At 51.6% G+C, this 15,671-nt stretch overlaps 1 protein-coding gene across 1 annotated transcript in view; it reads right to left on the reverse strand.

The window, feature by feature from the left end:
* LOC103127856 (uncharacterized) overlaps positions 1 to 15,671 on the reverse strand; it is a 135,114-nt gene that overhangs the window by 95,032 nt on the left and 24,411 nt on the right. Inside the window, exons 16-27 of the mRNA XM_060205114.1 lie at positions 14,056 to 14,285; positions 13,175 to 13,320; positions 12,307 to 12,439; positions 11,237 to 11,453; positions 9,253 to 9,482; positions 8,222 to 8,517; positions 7,506 to 7,638; positions 6,487 to 6,632; positions 4,442 to 4,574; positions 3,411 to 3,706; positions 2,697 to 2,829; positions 1,688 to 1,833 (exon numbers count right to left, since the gene is read on the reverse strand). Coding sequence (XP_060061097.1) covers positions 1,688 to 1,833; positions 2,697 to 2,829; positions 3,411 to 3,706; positions 4,442 to 4,574; positions 6,487 to 6,632; positions 7,506 to 7,638; positions 8,222 to 8,517; positions 9,253 to 9,482; positions 11,237 to 11,453; positions 12,307 to 12,439; positions 13,175 to 13,320; positions 14,056 to 14,285 — 2,239 coding nt within the window. The remainder of the gene's footprint in view (positions 1 to 1,687; positions 1,834 to 2,696; positions 2,830 to 3,410; positions 3,707 to 4,441; positions 4,575 to 6,486; positions 6,633 to 7,505; positions 7,639 to 8,221; positions 8,518 to 9,252; positions 9,483 to 11,236; positions 11,454 to 12,306; positions 12,440 to 13,174; positions 13,321 to 14,055; positions 14,286 to 15,671) is intronic.

Below are 15,671 nucleotides of genomic sequence, written 5' to 3' on the forward strand. Positions count from 1 at the left end.
TTGGACATTTCAGTACGGGTAATTCTTGTCAGAAGGTGTCTCCTTGCTGAACACCTTCAAGAAAGCCCCCTTCCAGTGGAGAATATCCCCTCTCCATCATCCCCTCGCTCGCTCACTGAGTTCCCCTTTGTGGTGTTCACAAAGTACATCCAGGTCTGCTGGTCTCTGCATACACTGAGCACTCAACTTGCTGTGTGGAGCCAGGTCTTCAGTCAACTGAGCGACTGAATCACGTACCACAGGCTTTCACACAGAATGGCACAGAATGCAATGGAGACATGGTGCCCTAGGCGCTGCACCCCAATATGTCGAGACTAGGGGCCCATGTGTGAAAAATCCAGTCTGTCCGCAGAAAATGGAACATGACATAAAGGACAATGGACAGAGACCCTGACCACCGGAGTCTTCTAGCAGGGGATGGGATGAGCAGAGGCAGAGAACACTGGGCAGACCCCACTTCGCCTGAGATGCAGAGATGACAAAGACTCGATCAAGGCATGGAAAGAAAGCACCACCATGAATGTGTATATGTGTGTGTGTCTTTGTGATGTGTGTGTGTCTTTGTGATATGTGTGTGTGTGTGTGTGTGTGTGTGTGTGTGTGTGTGTACGTGCTCATGCGTGGAAGCACTACAATGTGGCTGGAGAAGAGAAAGCTCCATCGGGAAAAGCCTCGTGACCCGGGAAGTCAGGTAGGCACAAAACCCAAGCACCCTGAAGTCAGTTGGAAACCCCTGAGGCTAGGCTTCTACAGGCAGAGCCACGGAGTAAGAGGAGACACAAAGTGGCTCAGCAAAACAACATGAACTGGTGACCTTGAGCCTGCCTGGGCTCAAATCGGGGAAACCACTGGCCTGTTACCCCAGGACATAAGGGGTACTCAGGTCACTGATCTGGCAGCAGAAACTCCCTGCAAGGCCTGGGGAGTTAGCTAATTGAGCACTCTGGCTCTGTGCCTGCACAAAAGGGAACTCTAGTAGGCTCCATGCCTACTGTGAGACTTCCGGGCAAAAGGGACTTCCAGAATTGGGTCTATACTATCTGATGGGTCATTGGAGGTGGACAACAAAGGACTAGAGCAGCTGTAAAGCTGACTATGGACTGGACTTTGCTGCAATGGAAAAAAAGATGTTGAGGCCCAGAAGTGTCACTCCTAGTGGGGCAAACATATTACCTTACAGTGTGCTGGCACCCAAGTTCTAGCCAAAACTTTACCCCAGCAGAGAAAAAATAGCAGAAGATATGTTCTTGCCAAGAGCACGTGAACTATTCCCCAGGAAACTCTTCTCAACCATAACGCCAACATCAACAAATAGCAACGAAAGTTGGTAAGCCCGGAACGCTTACTTTGACCAGAACAGAACCATCAAATCCACACAGTGATTCTAAAAGGGCCATCCTACACAAGAAGTAGGAGGAGGAGGAGGAGGAGGAGGAGGAAGAGAAGGTAGAGGAGGAAGAGGAAGAAGAGGAGGAGGAAGAGGAGATTGAGAAGGTGAAGAAGAAGAAGAAGAAGAAGAAGAAGAAGAAGAAGAAGAAGAAGAAGAAGAAGAAGAGAAGAAGAAGAAATAGAAGATGATGATGAAGAAGGAGTAGGAGAAGAAGAAGGAGTAGGAATGTGAAGACAGCAAGATTGGCCCTCCAGGGAGCACTGCAGGCCACCAGCAATATCTCACAACCCTTCTTACCTGGGACAACCATGGGCTCTGTGGGTGGGCTTGAGGACTCACAGGCAGGGATGCTGCAGTATTCCCACCTCACAGCACTGTTGGTGGTATAACACCATGGGGCAATTTCTCCATCAGGGTTCCGGCAGTAGTTTCCAACCAAATTTCTGAAGACGGAGGGGCCGTGATCAGGTTTGCCGAGAGGGTTACACAACACGACCAGCTTTTGCCTTTTTCATTTTCCCGTTTCCTTTCTTCTTTCTTATCTACCATCTCAATACCATTCCTCACTCTGTGGATGTTGACTTCATTGCACCATGTTCCCTAACACACCATTTCCAGCACATACTGTGCAAAGACAGAAGCATATACCCACGCAGTCTTCCTAAGCAGAGGAATTCCAGCACATTTCACACAATGGTGACACAGAGTCACCTCTAGATTTAGGCTCACAAAGGGAAGAGTGTGATTCTGGGCTGCTTAGAGTACTGAGCTGTACTGTGCTGTTCTGCGCTGTGCTGTGCTGTGCTGCGCTGTGCTGTGCTGTGCTGTGCTGTGCTGTGCTGTGCTGTGCTGTGCTGTGCTGTGGAAAGACAATGTCACATTTCCATACTCCTCCCACCTCACGGTCATCGTGAGTCCTAGTAATGTCCTGGAAGTGTGCCACTCTAAATTCAGAGTGTCTCCAGGCTCCATCACTCTACTGCTTGTGGCACTTGATAAAACAGCTCGCTGATAGGGCCCAGTGTCAGGTACCCCTCCTCAATAGAACGGGGTTCTCTCTGGGACTGGCGTTGATCACAAATGATTGGGGATCCAGGGCTGGGGTTTGCTAGGGAGCTGAGGGGTGTAAGAAGGCAAAGCACTTTCACAAACAGTGCTGTTGCAGATTCCTGCTGTGTTCCACTTTGTCTGTCTGCACAGTCCCAGGCCAGATGGTTTGGTTGTAGGTCACAGGAATACAATGACTCTAGAGGAAAGATCCCACGGACAAGGGACTGACTGTGAGGGAGAACGTGGGGGCACCTACTTGGTGGGGTAGTTCTCTGGGGTCCTGCTGTGGCTGTGAGGGCTCTGTGCCCGCCACTGCTGACAGGTGTGCCCAGAGGCAGTCACAGCCACGCTCCCCCTGTAGTTCTCACCGGTGCCTTCCAAGCACTGATCTGTTGGGTCGGAGAGCAACATGGTTATGTCTGTGGGGAGAGAGGACACCAGAACAAGGAGATCTTTGCAAAGGTGGAAAGTATGAAGCCTGGGAAGAGACAAAAGGCATGGCCCAGGAGAGCCTCCCTGCCTCTCTTCCACACCTAGGCCCTTGTCCGGTCATGAATAAAGGGGTGCTTCTTGTCAAAGAAAATGTCAGTTTTCTCAGTGGCCAGCCACAATCACACTGTGTGCAAGCCTTCTTGGAAAGGGAGTTAGAGGGACAGAGAAATAGACACACACACACACACACACACACACACACACAGACAGACAGACACACAGAGAGAGAGACAATAAAGAGAGAGAATCTCAAGGCCTCAGCTAAGACGTAGCCATCAGCACAGCCTTCTCACCAGCCAATACAAAGCAGATCAGGAGGACAGACACAGTGGATACAGAAGGAGCAAACTGCTCTAGAAGATTTGCACTCGGTGACCTTCCCTGAGCACCCCAGCTGGCAAAATCACGGACACATTCTGCACAAGAGCACAGGAAGCACTGCCCAGGAGTCTCTCTGAACAGGGAAACTCACGTCAACCTCCAGAGAGCTGTGAGCCGGAACTGCCCACGTTCTGCTCACAACACAGCGGACACATCAAGAGAGCTCCCCCAGAAAGACCAGCCCAGTGAAGGAGCAGCATCAAGACAGCATGGGTGGCCCTGGGGAGAGTCTCAGGGCCTTCCTTACCTGGGACAACTTGCTGCTCCGTGGGAGGGGTAGGGGACTCACAGGCGGGGATGCTGCAGTATTCCCACCTCACGGCACTGTTGGTGGTATAGCACCAAGGGGCAACCTCTCCTCCAGTGTTACGGCAGTAGTTTCCATCCAGATTCCTGAAAAGGAAGGCATCAGGACTCGGGCTTGCCAAGAAGCCTAGGGAACAGGTCTCCCTGCTGGCTTCTTGACACAGCCATCAGCTCTACTGGGTGCCTGGTTCTTGGGATGTCATGGTGCTCCCTGCCCTCAGCAGCCTGGTGTGTGGGGATGGGACCAGAAATGGGCACTTCTTCATGGAGCTGAAGACACAACAACTGTGGGTTCTTCCTCAGCTGAGCAACTTCAACAGGTTTCTTACCACCATCCCACACAGGTGTCCCCTGACATTGGACTCAAAAGGGAGGGAAGTTGCTTTGAGCTGGACAACGTGCTGGGCTGTGCACATGAGACACAACGCCTCACTGCTGTGTCAGTGTCACTTGATACCCATGGGCCCTATTCATGTGTGTCAAGAGTGCCTCGCGTGTGCTCAGAGAACCTTCCACATCATGACTCGTTTGCTGTGTCCCCTGTCAAAGCAGAAGCAGGCCAGGCGGGACTCCTTCCTGCCATTCCCTGGTGAGGAGAGCAGAAGCCCGTCCTGCGGACTGACTTTTCTATGAAAGACCTAGGGGTACTGGGGTCATGGCCAGCGGTGGCGGCACAGGGTGCTACTGTGCTGTCCCCAACTCATGCTCTCGTCTCCTGTCTGCAGATAGGTCTTGGCCACAGGCGATAGGCTACGTCCAGGGAATGGATAAACATCCCAATCACCACCTCACGCTGGGACGTAGAACCATGGGGACACCTACTTGGTGGGGTAGTTTTCCGGGGTCCAACTGTGGCTGTGAGGGCTCTGTTCCCTCCAGCGCTGACAGGTGTGCCCAGAGACAGTCACAGCAACGCTGCCCCTGTAGTTCTCACCGGTGCCTTCCAGGCACTGACCTGTTAGGGCAGAAAGTGAGGACGTTGTGTTTGCATGAAGGAAACATAGCACAACAAAGCATTCATCTTTTCCTTTCTCTCCTTTCTCTCTATATCTCTCTCTCATTCCTGTTCTCTCTCTCTCTCTTTCCCATATAGAAATCAGAGAAGCCTGAGCAGAAAGCAGAATCATTGGAAGCATGGTTCTTGTCTTCCCTTCACCCTGTGTTTGGACATTTCAGTACGGGTAATTCTTGTCAGAAGGTGTCTCCTTGCTGAACACCTTCAAGAAAGCCCCCTTCCAGTGGAGAATATCCCCTCTCCATCATCCCCTCGCTCGCTCACTGAGTTCCCCTTTGTGGTGTTCACAAAGTACATCCAGGTCTGCTGGTCTCTGCATACACTGAGCACTCAACTTGCTGTGTGGAGCCAGGTCTTCAGTCAACTGAGCGACTGAATCACGTACCACAGGCTTTCACACAGAATGGCACAGAATGCAATGGAGACATGGTGCCCTAGGCGCTGCACCCCAATATGTCGAGACTAGGGGCCCATGTGTGAAAAATCCAGTCTGTCCGCAGAAAATGGAACATGACATAAAGGACAATGGACAGAGACCCTGACCACCGGAGTCTTCTAGCAGGGGATGGGATGAGCAGAGGCAGAGAACACTGGGCAGACCCCACTTCGCCTGAGATGCAGAGATGACAAAGACTCGATCAAGGCATGGAAAGAAAGCACCACCATGAATGTGTATATGTGTGTGTGTCTTTGTGATGTGTGTGTGTCTTTGTGATATGTGTGTGTGTGTGTGTGTGTGTGTGTGTGTGTGTGTGTGTACGTGCTCATGCGTGGAAGCACTACAATGTGGCTGGAGAAGAGAAAGCTCCATCGGGAAAAGCCTCGTGACCCGGGAAGTCAGGTAGGCACAAAACCCAAGCACCCTGAAGTCAGTTGGAAACCCCTGAGGCTAGGCTTCTACAGGCAGAGCCACGGAGTAAGAGGAGACACAAAGTGGCTCAGCAAAACAACATGAACTGGTGACCTTGAGCCTGCCTGGGCTCAAATCGGGGAAACCACTGGCCTGTTACCCCAGGACATAAGGGGTACTCAGGTCACTGATCTGGCAGCAGAAACTCCCTGCAAGGCCTGGGGAGTTAGCTAATTGAGCACTCTGGCTCTGTGCCTGCACAAAAGGGAACTCTAGTAGGCTCCATGCCTACTGTGAGACTTCCGGGCAAAAGGGACTTCCAGAATTGGGTCTATACTATCTGATGGGTCATTGGAGGTGGACAACAAAGGACTAGAGCAGCTGTAAAGCTGACTATGGACTGGACTTTGCTGCAATGGAAAAAAAGATGTTGAGGCCCAGAAGTGTCACTCCTAGTGGGGCAAACATATTACCTTACAGTGTGCTGGCACCCAAGTTCTAGCCAAAACTTTACCCCAGCAGAGAAAAAATAGCAGAAGATATGTTCTTGCCAAGAGCACGTGAACTATTCCCCAGGAAACTCTTCTCAACCATAACGCCAACATCAACAAATAGCAACGAAAGTTGGTAAGCCCGGAACGCTTACTTTGACCAGAACAGAACCATCAAATCCACACAGTGATTCTAAAAGGGCCATCCTACACAAGAAGTAGGAGGAGGAGGAGGAGGAGGAGGAGGAGGAGGAGGAAGAGAAGGTAGAGGAGGAAGAGGAAGAAGAGGAGGAGGAAGAGGAGATTGAGAAGGTGAAGAAGAAGAAGAAGAAGAAGAAGAAGAAGAAGAAGAAGAAGAAGAAGAAGAAGAAGAAGAAGAGAAGAAGAAGAAATAGAAGATGATGATGAAGAAGGAGTAGGAGAAGAAGAAGGAGTAGGAATGTGAAGACAGCAAGATTGGCCCTCCAGGGAGCACTGCAGGCCACCAGCAATATCTCACAACCCTTCTTACCTGGGACAACCATGGGCTCTGTGGGTGGGCTTGAGGACTCACAGGCAGGGATGCTGCAGTATTCCCACCTCACAGCACTGTTGGTGGTATAACACCATGGGGCAATTTCTCCATCAGGGTTCCGGCAGTAGTTTCCAACCAAATTTCTGAAGACGGAGGGGCCGTGATCAGGTTTGCCGAGAGGGTTACACAACACGACCAGCTTTTGCCTTTTTCATTTTCCCGTTTCCTTTCTTCTTTCTTATCTACCATCTCAATACCATTCCTCACTCTGTGGATGTTGACTTCATTGCACCATGTTCCCTAACACACCATTTCCAGCACATACTGTGCAAAGACAGAAGCATATACCCACGCAGTCTTCCTAAGCAGAGGAATTCCAGCACATTTCACACAATGGTGACACAGAGTCACCTCTAGATTTAGGCTCACAAAGGGAAGAGTGTGATTCTGGGCTGCTTAGAGTACTGAGCTGTACTGTGCTGTTCTGCGCTGTGCTGTGCTGTGCTGCGCTGCGCTGCGCTGTGCTGTGCTGTGCTGTGCTGTGCTGTGCTGTGCTGTGCTGTGCTGTGCTGTGGAAAGACAATGTCACATTTCCATACTCCTCCCACCTCACGGTCATCGTGAGTCCTAGTAATGTCCTGGAAGTGTGCCACTCTAAATTCAGAGTGTCTCCAGGCTCCATCACTCTACTGCTTGTGGCACTTGATAAAACAGCTCGCTGATAGGGCCCAGTGTCAGGTACCCCTCCTCAATAGAACGGGGTTCTCTCTGGGACTGGCGTTGATCACAAATGATTGGGGATCCAGGGCTGGGGTTTGCTAGGGAGCTGAGGGGTATAAGAAGGCAAAGCACTTTCACAAACAGTGCTGTTGCAGATTCCTGCTGTGTTCCACTTTGTCTGTCTGCACAGTCCCAGGCCAGATGGTTTGGTTGTAGGTCACAGGAATACAATGACTCTAGAGGAAAGATCCCACGGACAAGGGACTGACTGTGAGGGAGAACGTGGGGGCACCTACTTGGTGGGGTAGTTCTCTGGGGTCCTGCTGTGGCTGTGAGGGCTCTGTGCCCGCCACTGCTGACAGGTGTGCCCAGAGGCAGTCACAGCCACGCTCCCCCTGTAGTTCTCACCGGTGCCTTCCAAGCACTGATCTGTTGGGTCGGAGAGCAACATGGTTATGTCTGTGGGGAGAGAGGACACCAGAACAAGGAGATCTTTGCAAAGGTGGAAAGTATGAAGCCTGGGAAGAGACAAAAGGCATGGCCCAGGAGAGCCTCCCTGCCTCTCTTCCACACCTAGGCCCTTGTCCGGTCATGAAAAAAGGGGTGCTTCTTGTCAAAGAAAATGTCAGTTTTCTCAGTGGCCAGCCACAATCACACTGTGTGCAAGCCTTCTTGGAAAGGGAGTTAGAGGGACAGAGAAATAGACACACACACACACACACACACACACACACACACAGACAGACAGACACACAGAGAGAGAGACAATAAAGAGAGAGAATCTCAAGGCCTCAGCTAAGACGTAGCCATCAGCACAGCCTTCTCACCAGCCAATACAAAGCAGATCAGGAGGACAGACACAGTGGATACAGAAGGAGCAAACTGCTCTAGAAGATTTGCACTCAGTGACCTTCCCTGAGCACCCCAGCTGGCAAAATCACAGACACATTCTGCACAAGAGCACAGGAAGCACTGCCCAGGAGTCTCTCTGAACAGGGAAACTCACGTCAACCTCCAGAGAGCTGTGAGCCGGAACTGCCCACGTTCTGCTCACAACACAGCGGACACATCAAGAGAGCTCCCCCAGAAAGACCAGCCCAGTGAAGGAGCAGCATCAAGACAGCATGGGTGGCCCTGGGGAGAGTCTCAGGGCCTTCCTTACCTGGGACAACTTGCTGCTCCGTGGGAGGGGTAGGGGACTCACAGGCGGGGATGCTGCAGTATTCCCACCTCACGGCACTGTTGGTGGTATAGCACCAAGGGGCAACCTCTCCTCCAGTGTTACGGCAGTAGTTTCCATCCAGATTCCTGAAAAGGAAGGCATCAGGACTCGGGCTTGCCAAGAAGCCTAGGGAACAGGTCTCCCTGCTGGCTTCTTGACACAGCCATCAGCTCTACTGGGTGCCTGGTTCTTGGGATGTCATGGTGCTCCCTGCCCTCAGCAGCCTGGTGCGTGGGGATGGGACCAGAAATGGGCACTTCTTCATGGAGCTGAAGACACAACAACTGTGGGTTCTTCCTCAGCTGAGCAACTTCAACAGGTTTCTTACCACCATCCCACACAGGTGTCCCCTGACATTGGACTCAAAAGGGAGGGAAGTTGCTTTGAGCTGGACAACGTGCTGGGCTGTGCACATGAGACACAACGCCTCACTGCTGTGTCAGTGTCACTTGATACCCATGGGCCCTATTCATGTGTGTCAAGAGTGCCTCGCGTGTGCTCAGAGAACCTTCCACATCATGACTCGTTTGCTGTGTCCCCTGTCAAAGCAGAAGCAGGCCAGGCGGGACTCCTTCCTGCCATTCCCTGGTGAGGAGAGCAGAAGCCCGTCCTGCGGACTGACTTTTCTATGAAAGACCTAGGGGTACTGGGGTCATGGCCAGCGGTGGCGGCACAGGGTGCTACTGTGCTGTCCCCAACTCATGCTCTCGTCTCCTGTCTGCAGATAGGTCTTGGCCACAGGCGCTAGGCTACGTCCAGGGAATGGATAAACATCCCAATCACCACCTCACGCTGGGACGTAGAACCATGGGGACACCTACTTGGTGGGGTAGTTTTCCGGGGTCCAACTGTGGCTGTGAGGGCTCTGTTCCCTCCAGCGCTGACAGGTGTGCCCAGAGACAGTCACAGCAACGCTGCCCCTGTAGTTCTCACCGGTGCCTTCCAGGCACTGACCTGTTAGGGCAGAAAGTGAGGACGTTGTGTTTGCATGAAGGAAACATAGCACAACAAAGCATTCATCTTTTCCTTTCTCTCCTTTCTCTCTATATCTCTCTCTCATTCCTGTTCTCTCTCTCTCTCTTTCCCATATAGAAATCAGAGAAGCCTGAGCAGAAAGCAGAATCATTGGAAGCATGGTTCTTGTCTTCCCTTCACCCTGTGTTTGGACATTTCAGTACGGGTAATTCTTGTCAGAAGGTGTCTCCTTGCTGAACACCTTCAAGAAAGCCCCCTTCCAGAGGAGAATATCCCCTCTCCATCATCCCCTCGCTCGCTCACTGAGTTCCCCTTTGTGGTGTTCACAAAGTACATCCAGGTCTGCTGGTCTCTGCATACACTGAGCACTCAACTTGCTGTGTGGAGCCAGGTCTTCAGTCAACTGAGCGACTGAATCACGTACCACAGGCTTTCACACAGAATGGCACAGAATGCAATGGAGACATGGTGCCCTAGGCGCTGCACCCCAATATGTCGAGACTAGGGGCCCATGTGTGAAAAATCCAGTCTGTCCGCAGAAAATGGAACATGACATAAAGGACAATGGACAGAGACCCTGACCACCGGAGTCTTCTAGCAGGGGATGGGATGAGCAGAGGCAGAGAACACTGGGCAGACCCCACTTGGCCTGAGATGCAGAGATGACAAAGACTCGATCAAGGCATGGAAAGAAAGCACCACCATGAATGTGTATATGTGTGTGTGTCTTTGTGATGTGTGTGTGTCTTTGTGATATGTGTGTGTGTGTGTGTGTGTGTGTGTACGTGCTCATGCGTGGAAGCACTACAATGTGGCTGGAGAAGAGAAAGCTCCATCGGGAAAAGCCTCGTGACCCGGGAAGTCAGGTAGGCACAAAACCCAAGCACCCTGAAGTCAGTTGGAAACCCCTGAGGCTAGGCTTCTACAGGCAGAGCCACGGAGTAAGAGGAGACACAAAGTGGCTCAGCAAAACAACATGAACTGGTGACCTTGAGCCTGCCTGGGCTCAAATCGGGGAAACCACTGGCCTGTTACCCCAGGACATAAGGGGTACTCAGGTCACTGATCTGGCAGCAGAAACTCCCTGCAAGGCCTGGGGAGTTAGCTAATTGAGCACTCTGGCTCTGTGCCTGCACAAAAGGGAACTCTAGTAGGCTCCATGCCTACTGTGAGACTTCCGGGCAAAAGGGACTTCCAGAATTGGGTCTATACTATCTGATGGGTCATTGGAGGTGGACAACAAAGGACTAGAGCAGCTGTAAAGCTGACTATGGACTGGACTTTGCTGCAATGGAAAAAAAGATGTTGAGGCCCAGAAGTGTCACTCCTAGTGGGGCAAACATATTACCTTACAGTGTGCTGGCACCCAAGTTCTAGCCAAAACTTTACCCCAGCAGAGAAAAAATAGCAGAAGATATGTTCTTGCCAAGAGCACGTGAACTATTCCCCAGGAAACTCTTCTCAGCCATAACGCCAACATCAACAAATAGCAACGAAAGTTGGTAAGCCCGGAACGCTTACTTTGACCAGAACAGAACCATCAAATCCACACAGTGATTCTAAAAGGGCCATCCTACACAAGAAGTAGGAGGAGGAGGAGGAGGAGGAGGAAGAGAAGATAGAGGAGGAAGAGGAAGAAGAGGAGGAGGAAGAGGAGATTGAGAAGGCGAAGAAGAAGAAGAAGAAGAAGAAGAAGAGGAAGAAGAAGAAGAAGAAGAAGAAGAAGAAGAAGAAGAAGAAGAAGAAGAAGAAGAAGAAGAAGAAGAAGAGAAGAAGAAGAAATAGAAGATGATGATGAAGAAGGAGTAGGAGAAGAAGAAGGAGTAGGAATGTGAAGACAGCAAGATTGGCCCTCCAGGGAGCACTGCAGGCCACCAGCAATATCTCACAACCCTTCTTACCTGGGACAACCATGGGCTCTGTGGGTGGGCTTAAGGACTCACAGGCAGGGATGCTGCAGTATTCCCACCTCACAGCACTGTTGGTGGTATAACACCATGGGGCAATTTCTCCATCAGGGTTCCGGCAGTAGTTTCCAACCAAATTTCTGAAGACGGAGGGGCCGTGATCAGGTTTGCCGAGAGGGTTACACAACACGACCAGCTTTTGCCTTTTTCATTTTCCCGTTTCCTTTCTTCTTTCTTATCTACCATCTCAATACCATTCCTCACTCTGTGGATGTTGACTTCATTGCACCATGTTCCCTAACACACCATTTCCAGCACATACTGTGCAAAGACAGAAGCATATACCCACGCAGTCTTCCTAAGCAGAGGAATTCCAGCACATTTCACACAATGGTGACACAGAGTCACCTCTAGATTTAGGCTCACAAAGGGAAGAGTGTGATTCTGGGCTGCTTAGAGTACTGAGCTGTACTGTGCTGTTCTGCGCTGTGCTGTGCTGTGCTGCGCTGTGCTGTGCTGTGCTGTGCTGTGCTGTGCTGTGCTGTGCTGTGGAAAGACAATGTCACATTTCCATACTCCTCCCACCTCACGGTCATCGTGAGTCCTAGTAATGTCCTGGAAGTGTGCCACTCTAAATTCAGAGTGTCTCCAGGCTCCATCACTCTACTGCTTGTGGCACTTGATAAAACAGCTCGCTGATAGGGCCCAGTGTCAGGTACCCCTCCTCAATAGAACGGGGTTCTCTCTGGGACTGGCGTTGATCACAAATGATTGGGGATCCAGGGCTGGGGATTGCTAGGGAGCTGAGGGGTATAAGAAGGCAAAGCACTTTCACAAACAGTGCTGTTGCAGATTCCTGCTGTGTTCCACTTTGTCTGTCTGCACAGTCCCAGGCCAGATGGTTTGGTTGTAGGTCACAGGAATACAATGACTCTAGAGGAAAGATCCCACGGACAAGGGACTGACTGTGAGGGAGAACGTGGGGGCACCTACTTGGTGGGGTAGTTCTCTGGGGTCCTGCTGTGGCTGTGAGGGCTCTGTGCCCGCCACTGCTGACAGGTGTGCCCAGAGGCAGTCACAGCCACGCTCCCCCTGTAGTTCTCACCGGTGCCTTCCAAGCACTGACCTGTTGGGTCGGAGAGCAACATGGTTATGTCTGTGGGGAGAGAGGACACCAGAACAAGGAGATCTTTGCAAAGGTGGAAAGTATGAAGCCTGGGAAGAGACAAAAGGCATGGCCCAGGAGAGCCTCCCTGCCTCTCTTCCACACCTAGGCCCTTGTCCGGTCATGAAAAAAGGGGTGCTTCTTGTCAAAGAAAATGTCAGTTTTCTCAGTGGCCAGCCACAATCACACTGTGTGCAAGCCTTCTTGGAAAGGGAGTTAGAGGGACAGAGAAATAGACACACACACACACACACACACACACACACACAGACAGACAGACAGACACACAGAGAGAGAGACAATAAAGAGAGAGAATCTCAAGGCCTCAGCTAAGACGTACCCATCAGCACAGCCTTCTCACCAGCCAATACAAAGCAGATCAGGAGGACAGACACAGTGGATACAGAAGGAGCAAACTGCTCTAGAAGATTTGCACTCGGTGACCTTCCCTGAGCATCCCAGCTGGCAAAATCACAGACACATTCTGCACAAGAGCACAGGAAGCACTGCCCAGGAGTCTCTCTGAACAGGGAAACTCACGTCAACCTCCAGAGAGCTGTGAGCCGGAACTGCCCACGTTCTGCTCACAACACAGCGGACACATCAAGAGAGCTCCCCCAGAAAGACCAGCCCAGTGAAGGAGCAGCATCAAGACAGCATGGGTGGCCCTGGGGAGAGTCTCAGGGCCTTCCTTACCTGGGACAACTTGCTGCTCCGTGGGAGGGGTAGGGGACTCACAGGCGGGGATGCTGCAGTATTCCCACCTCACGGCACTGTTGGTGGTATAGCACCAAGGGGCAACCTCTCCTCCAGTGTTACGGCAGTAGTTTCCATCCAGATTCCTGAAAAGGAAGGCATCAGGACTCGGGCTTGCCAAGAAGCCTAGGGAACAGGTCTCCCTGCTGGCTTCTTGACACAGCCATCAGCTCTACTGGGTGCCTGGTTCTTGGGATGTCATGGTGCTCCCTGCCCTCAGCAGCCTGGTGCGTGGGGATGGGACCAGAAATGGGCACTTCTTCATGGAGCTGAAGACACAACAACTGTGGGTTCTTCCTCAGCTGAGCAACTTCAACAGGTTTCTTACCACCATCCCACACAGGTGTCCCCTGACATTGGACTCAAAAGGGAGGGAAGTTGCTTTGAGCTGGACAACGTGCTGGGCTGTGCACATGAGACACAACGCCTCACTGCTGTGTCAGTGTCACTTGATACCCATGGGCCCTATTCATGTGTGTCAAGAGTGCCTCGCGTGTGCTCAGAGAACCTTCCACATCATGACTCGTTTGCTGTGTCCCCTGTCAAAGCAGAAGCAGGCCAGGCGGGACTCCTTCCTGCCATTCCCTGGTGAGGAGAGCAGAAGCCCGTCCTGCGGACTGACTTTTCTATGAAAGACCTAGGGGTACTGGGGTCATGGCCAGCGGTGGCGGCACAGGGTGCTACTGTGCTGTCCCCAACTCATGCTCTCGTCTCCTGTCTGCAGATAGGTCTTGGCCACAGGCGCTAGGCTACGTCCAGGGAATGGATAAACATCCCAATCACCACCTCACGCTGGGACGTAGAACCATGGGGACACCTACTTGGTGGGGTAGTTTTCCGGGGTCCAACTGTGGCTGTGAGGGCTCTGTTCCCTCCAGCGCTGACAGGTGTGCCCAGAGACAGTCACAGCAACGCTGCCCCTGTAGTTCTCACCGGTGCCTTCCAGGCACTGACCTGTTAGGGCAGAAAGTGAGGACGTTGTGTTTGCATGAAGGAAACATAGCACAACAAAGCATTCATCTTTTCCTTTCTCTCCTTTCTCTCTATATCTCTCTCTCATTCCTGTTCTCTCTCTCTCTCTTTCCCATATAGAAATCAGAGAAGCCTGAGCAGAAAGCAGAATCATTGGAAGCATGGTTCTTGTCTTCCCTTCACCCTGTGTTTGGACATTTCAGTACGGGTAATTCTTGTCAGAAGGTGTCTCCTTGCTGAACACCTTCAAGAAAGCCCCCTTCCAGAGGAGAATATCCCCTCTCCATCATCCCCTCGCTCGCTCACTGAGTTCCCCTTTGTGGTGTTCACAAAGTACATCCAGGTCTGCTGGTCTCTGCATACACTGAGCACTCAACTTGCTGTGTGGAGCCAGGTCTTCAGTCAACTGAGCGACTGAATCACGTACCACAGGCTTTCACACAGAATGGCACAGAATGCAATGGAGACATGGTGCCCTAGGCGCTGCACCCCAATATGTCGAGACTAGGGGCCCATGTGTGAAAAATCCAGTCTGTCCGCAGAAAATGGAACATGACATAAAGGACAATGGACAGAGACCCTGACCACCGGAGTCTTCTAGCAGGGGATGGGATGAGCAGAGGCAGAGAACACTGGGCAGACCCCACTTCGCCTGAGATGCAGAGATGACAAAGACTCGATCAAGGCATGGAAAGAAAGCACCACCATGAATGTGTATATGTGTGTGTGTCTTTGTGATGTGTGTGTGTCTTTGTGATATGTGTGTGTGTGTGTGTGTGTGTGTGTACGTGCTCATGCGTGGAAGCACTACAATGTGGCTGGAGAAGAGAAAGCTCCATCGGGAAAAGCCTCGTGACCCGGGAAGTCAGGTAGGCACAAAACCCAAGCACCCTGAAGTCAGTTGGAAACCCCTGAGGCTAGGCTTCTACAGGCAGAGCCACGGAGTAAGAGGAGACACAAAGTGGCTCAGCAAAACAACATGAACTGGTGACCTTGAGCCTGCCTGGGCTCAAATCGGGGAAACCACTGGCCTGTTACCCCAGGACATAAGGGGTACTCAGGTCACTGATCTGGCAGCAGAAACTCCCTGCAAGGCCTGGGGAGTTAGCTAATTGAGCACTCTGGCTCTGTGCCTGCACAAAAGGGAACTCTAGTAGGCTCCATGCCTACTGTGAGACTTCCGGGCAAAAGGGACTTCCAGAATTGGGTCTATACTATCTGATGGGTCATTGGAGGTGGACAACAAAGGACTAGAGCAGCTGTAAAGCTGACTATGGACTGGACTTTGCTGCAATGGAAAAAAAGATGTTGAGGCCCAGAAGTGTCACTCCTAGTGGGGCAAACATATTACCTTACAGTGTGCTGGCACCCAAGTTCTAGCCAAAACTTTACCCCAGCAGAGAAAAAATAGCAGAAGATATGTTCTTGCCAAGAGCACGTGAACTATTCCCCAGGAAACTCTTCT

This window comes from Erinaceus europaeus, chromosome 13, assembly GCF_950295315.1.
Source record: "Erinaceus europaeus chromosome 13, mEriEur2.1, whole genome shotgun sequence".
NCBI lineage: Eukaryota > Metazoa > Chordata > Mammalia > Eulipotyphla > Erinaceidae > Erinaceus > Erinaceus europaeus.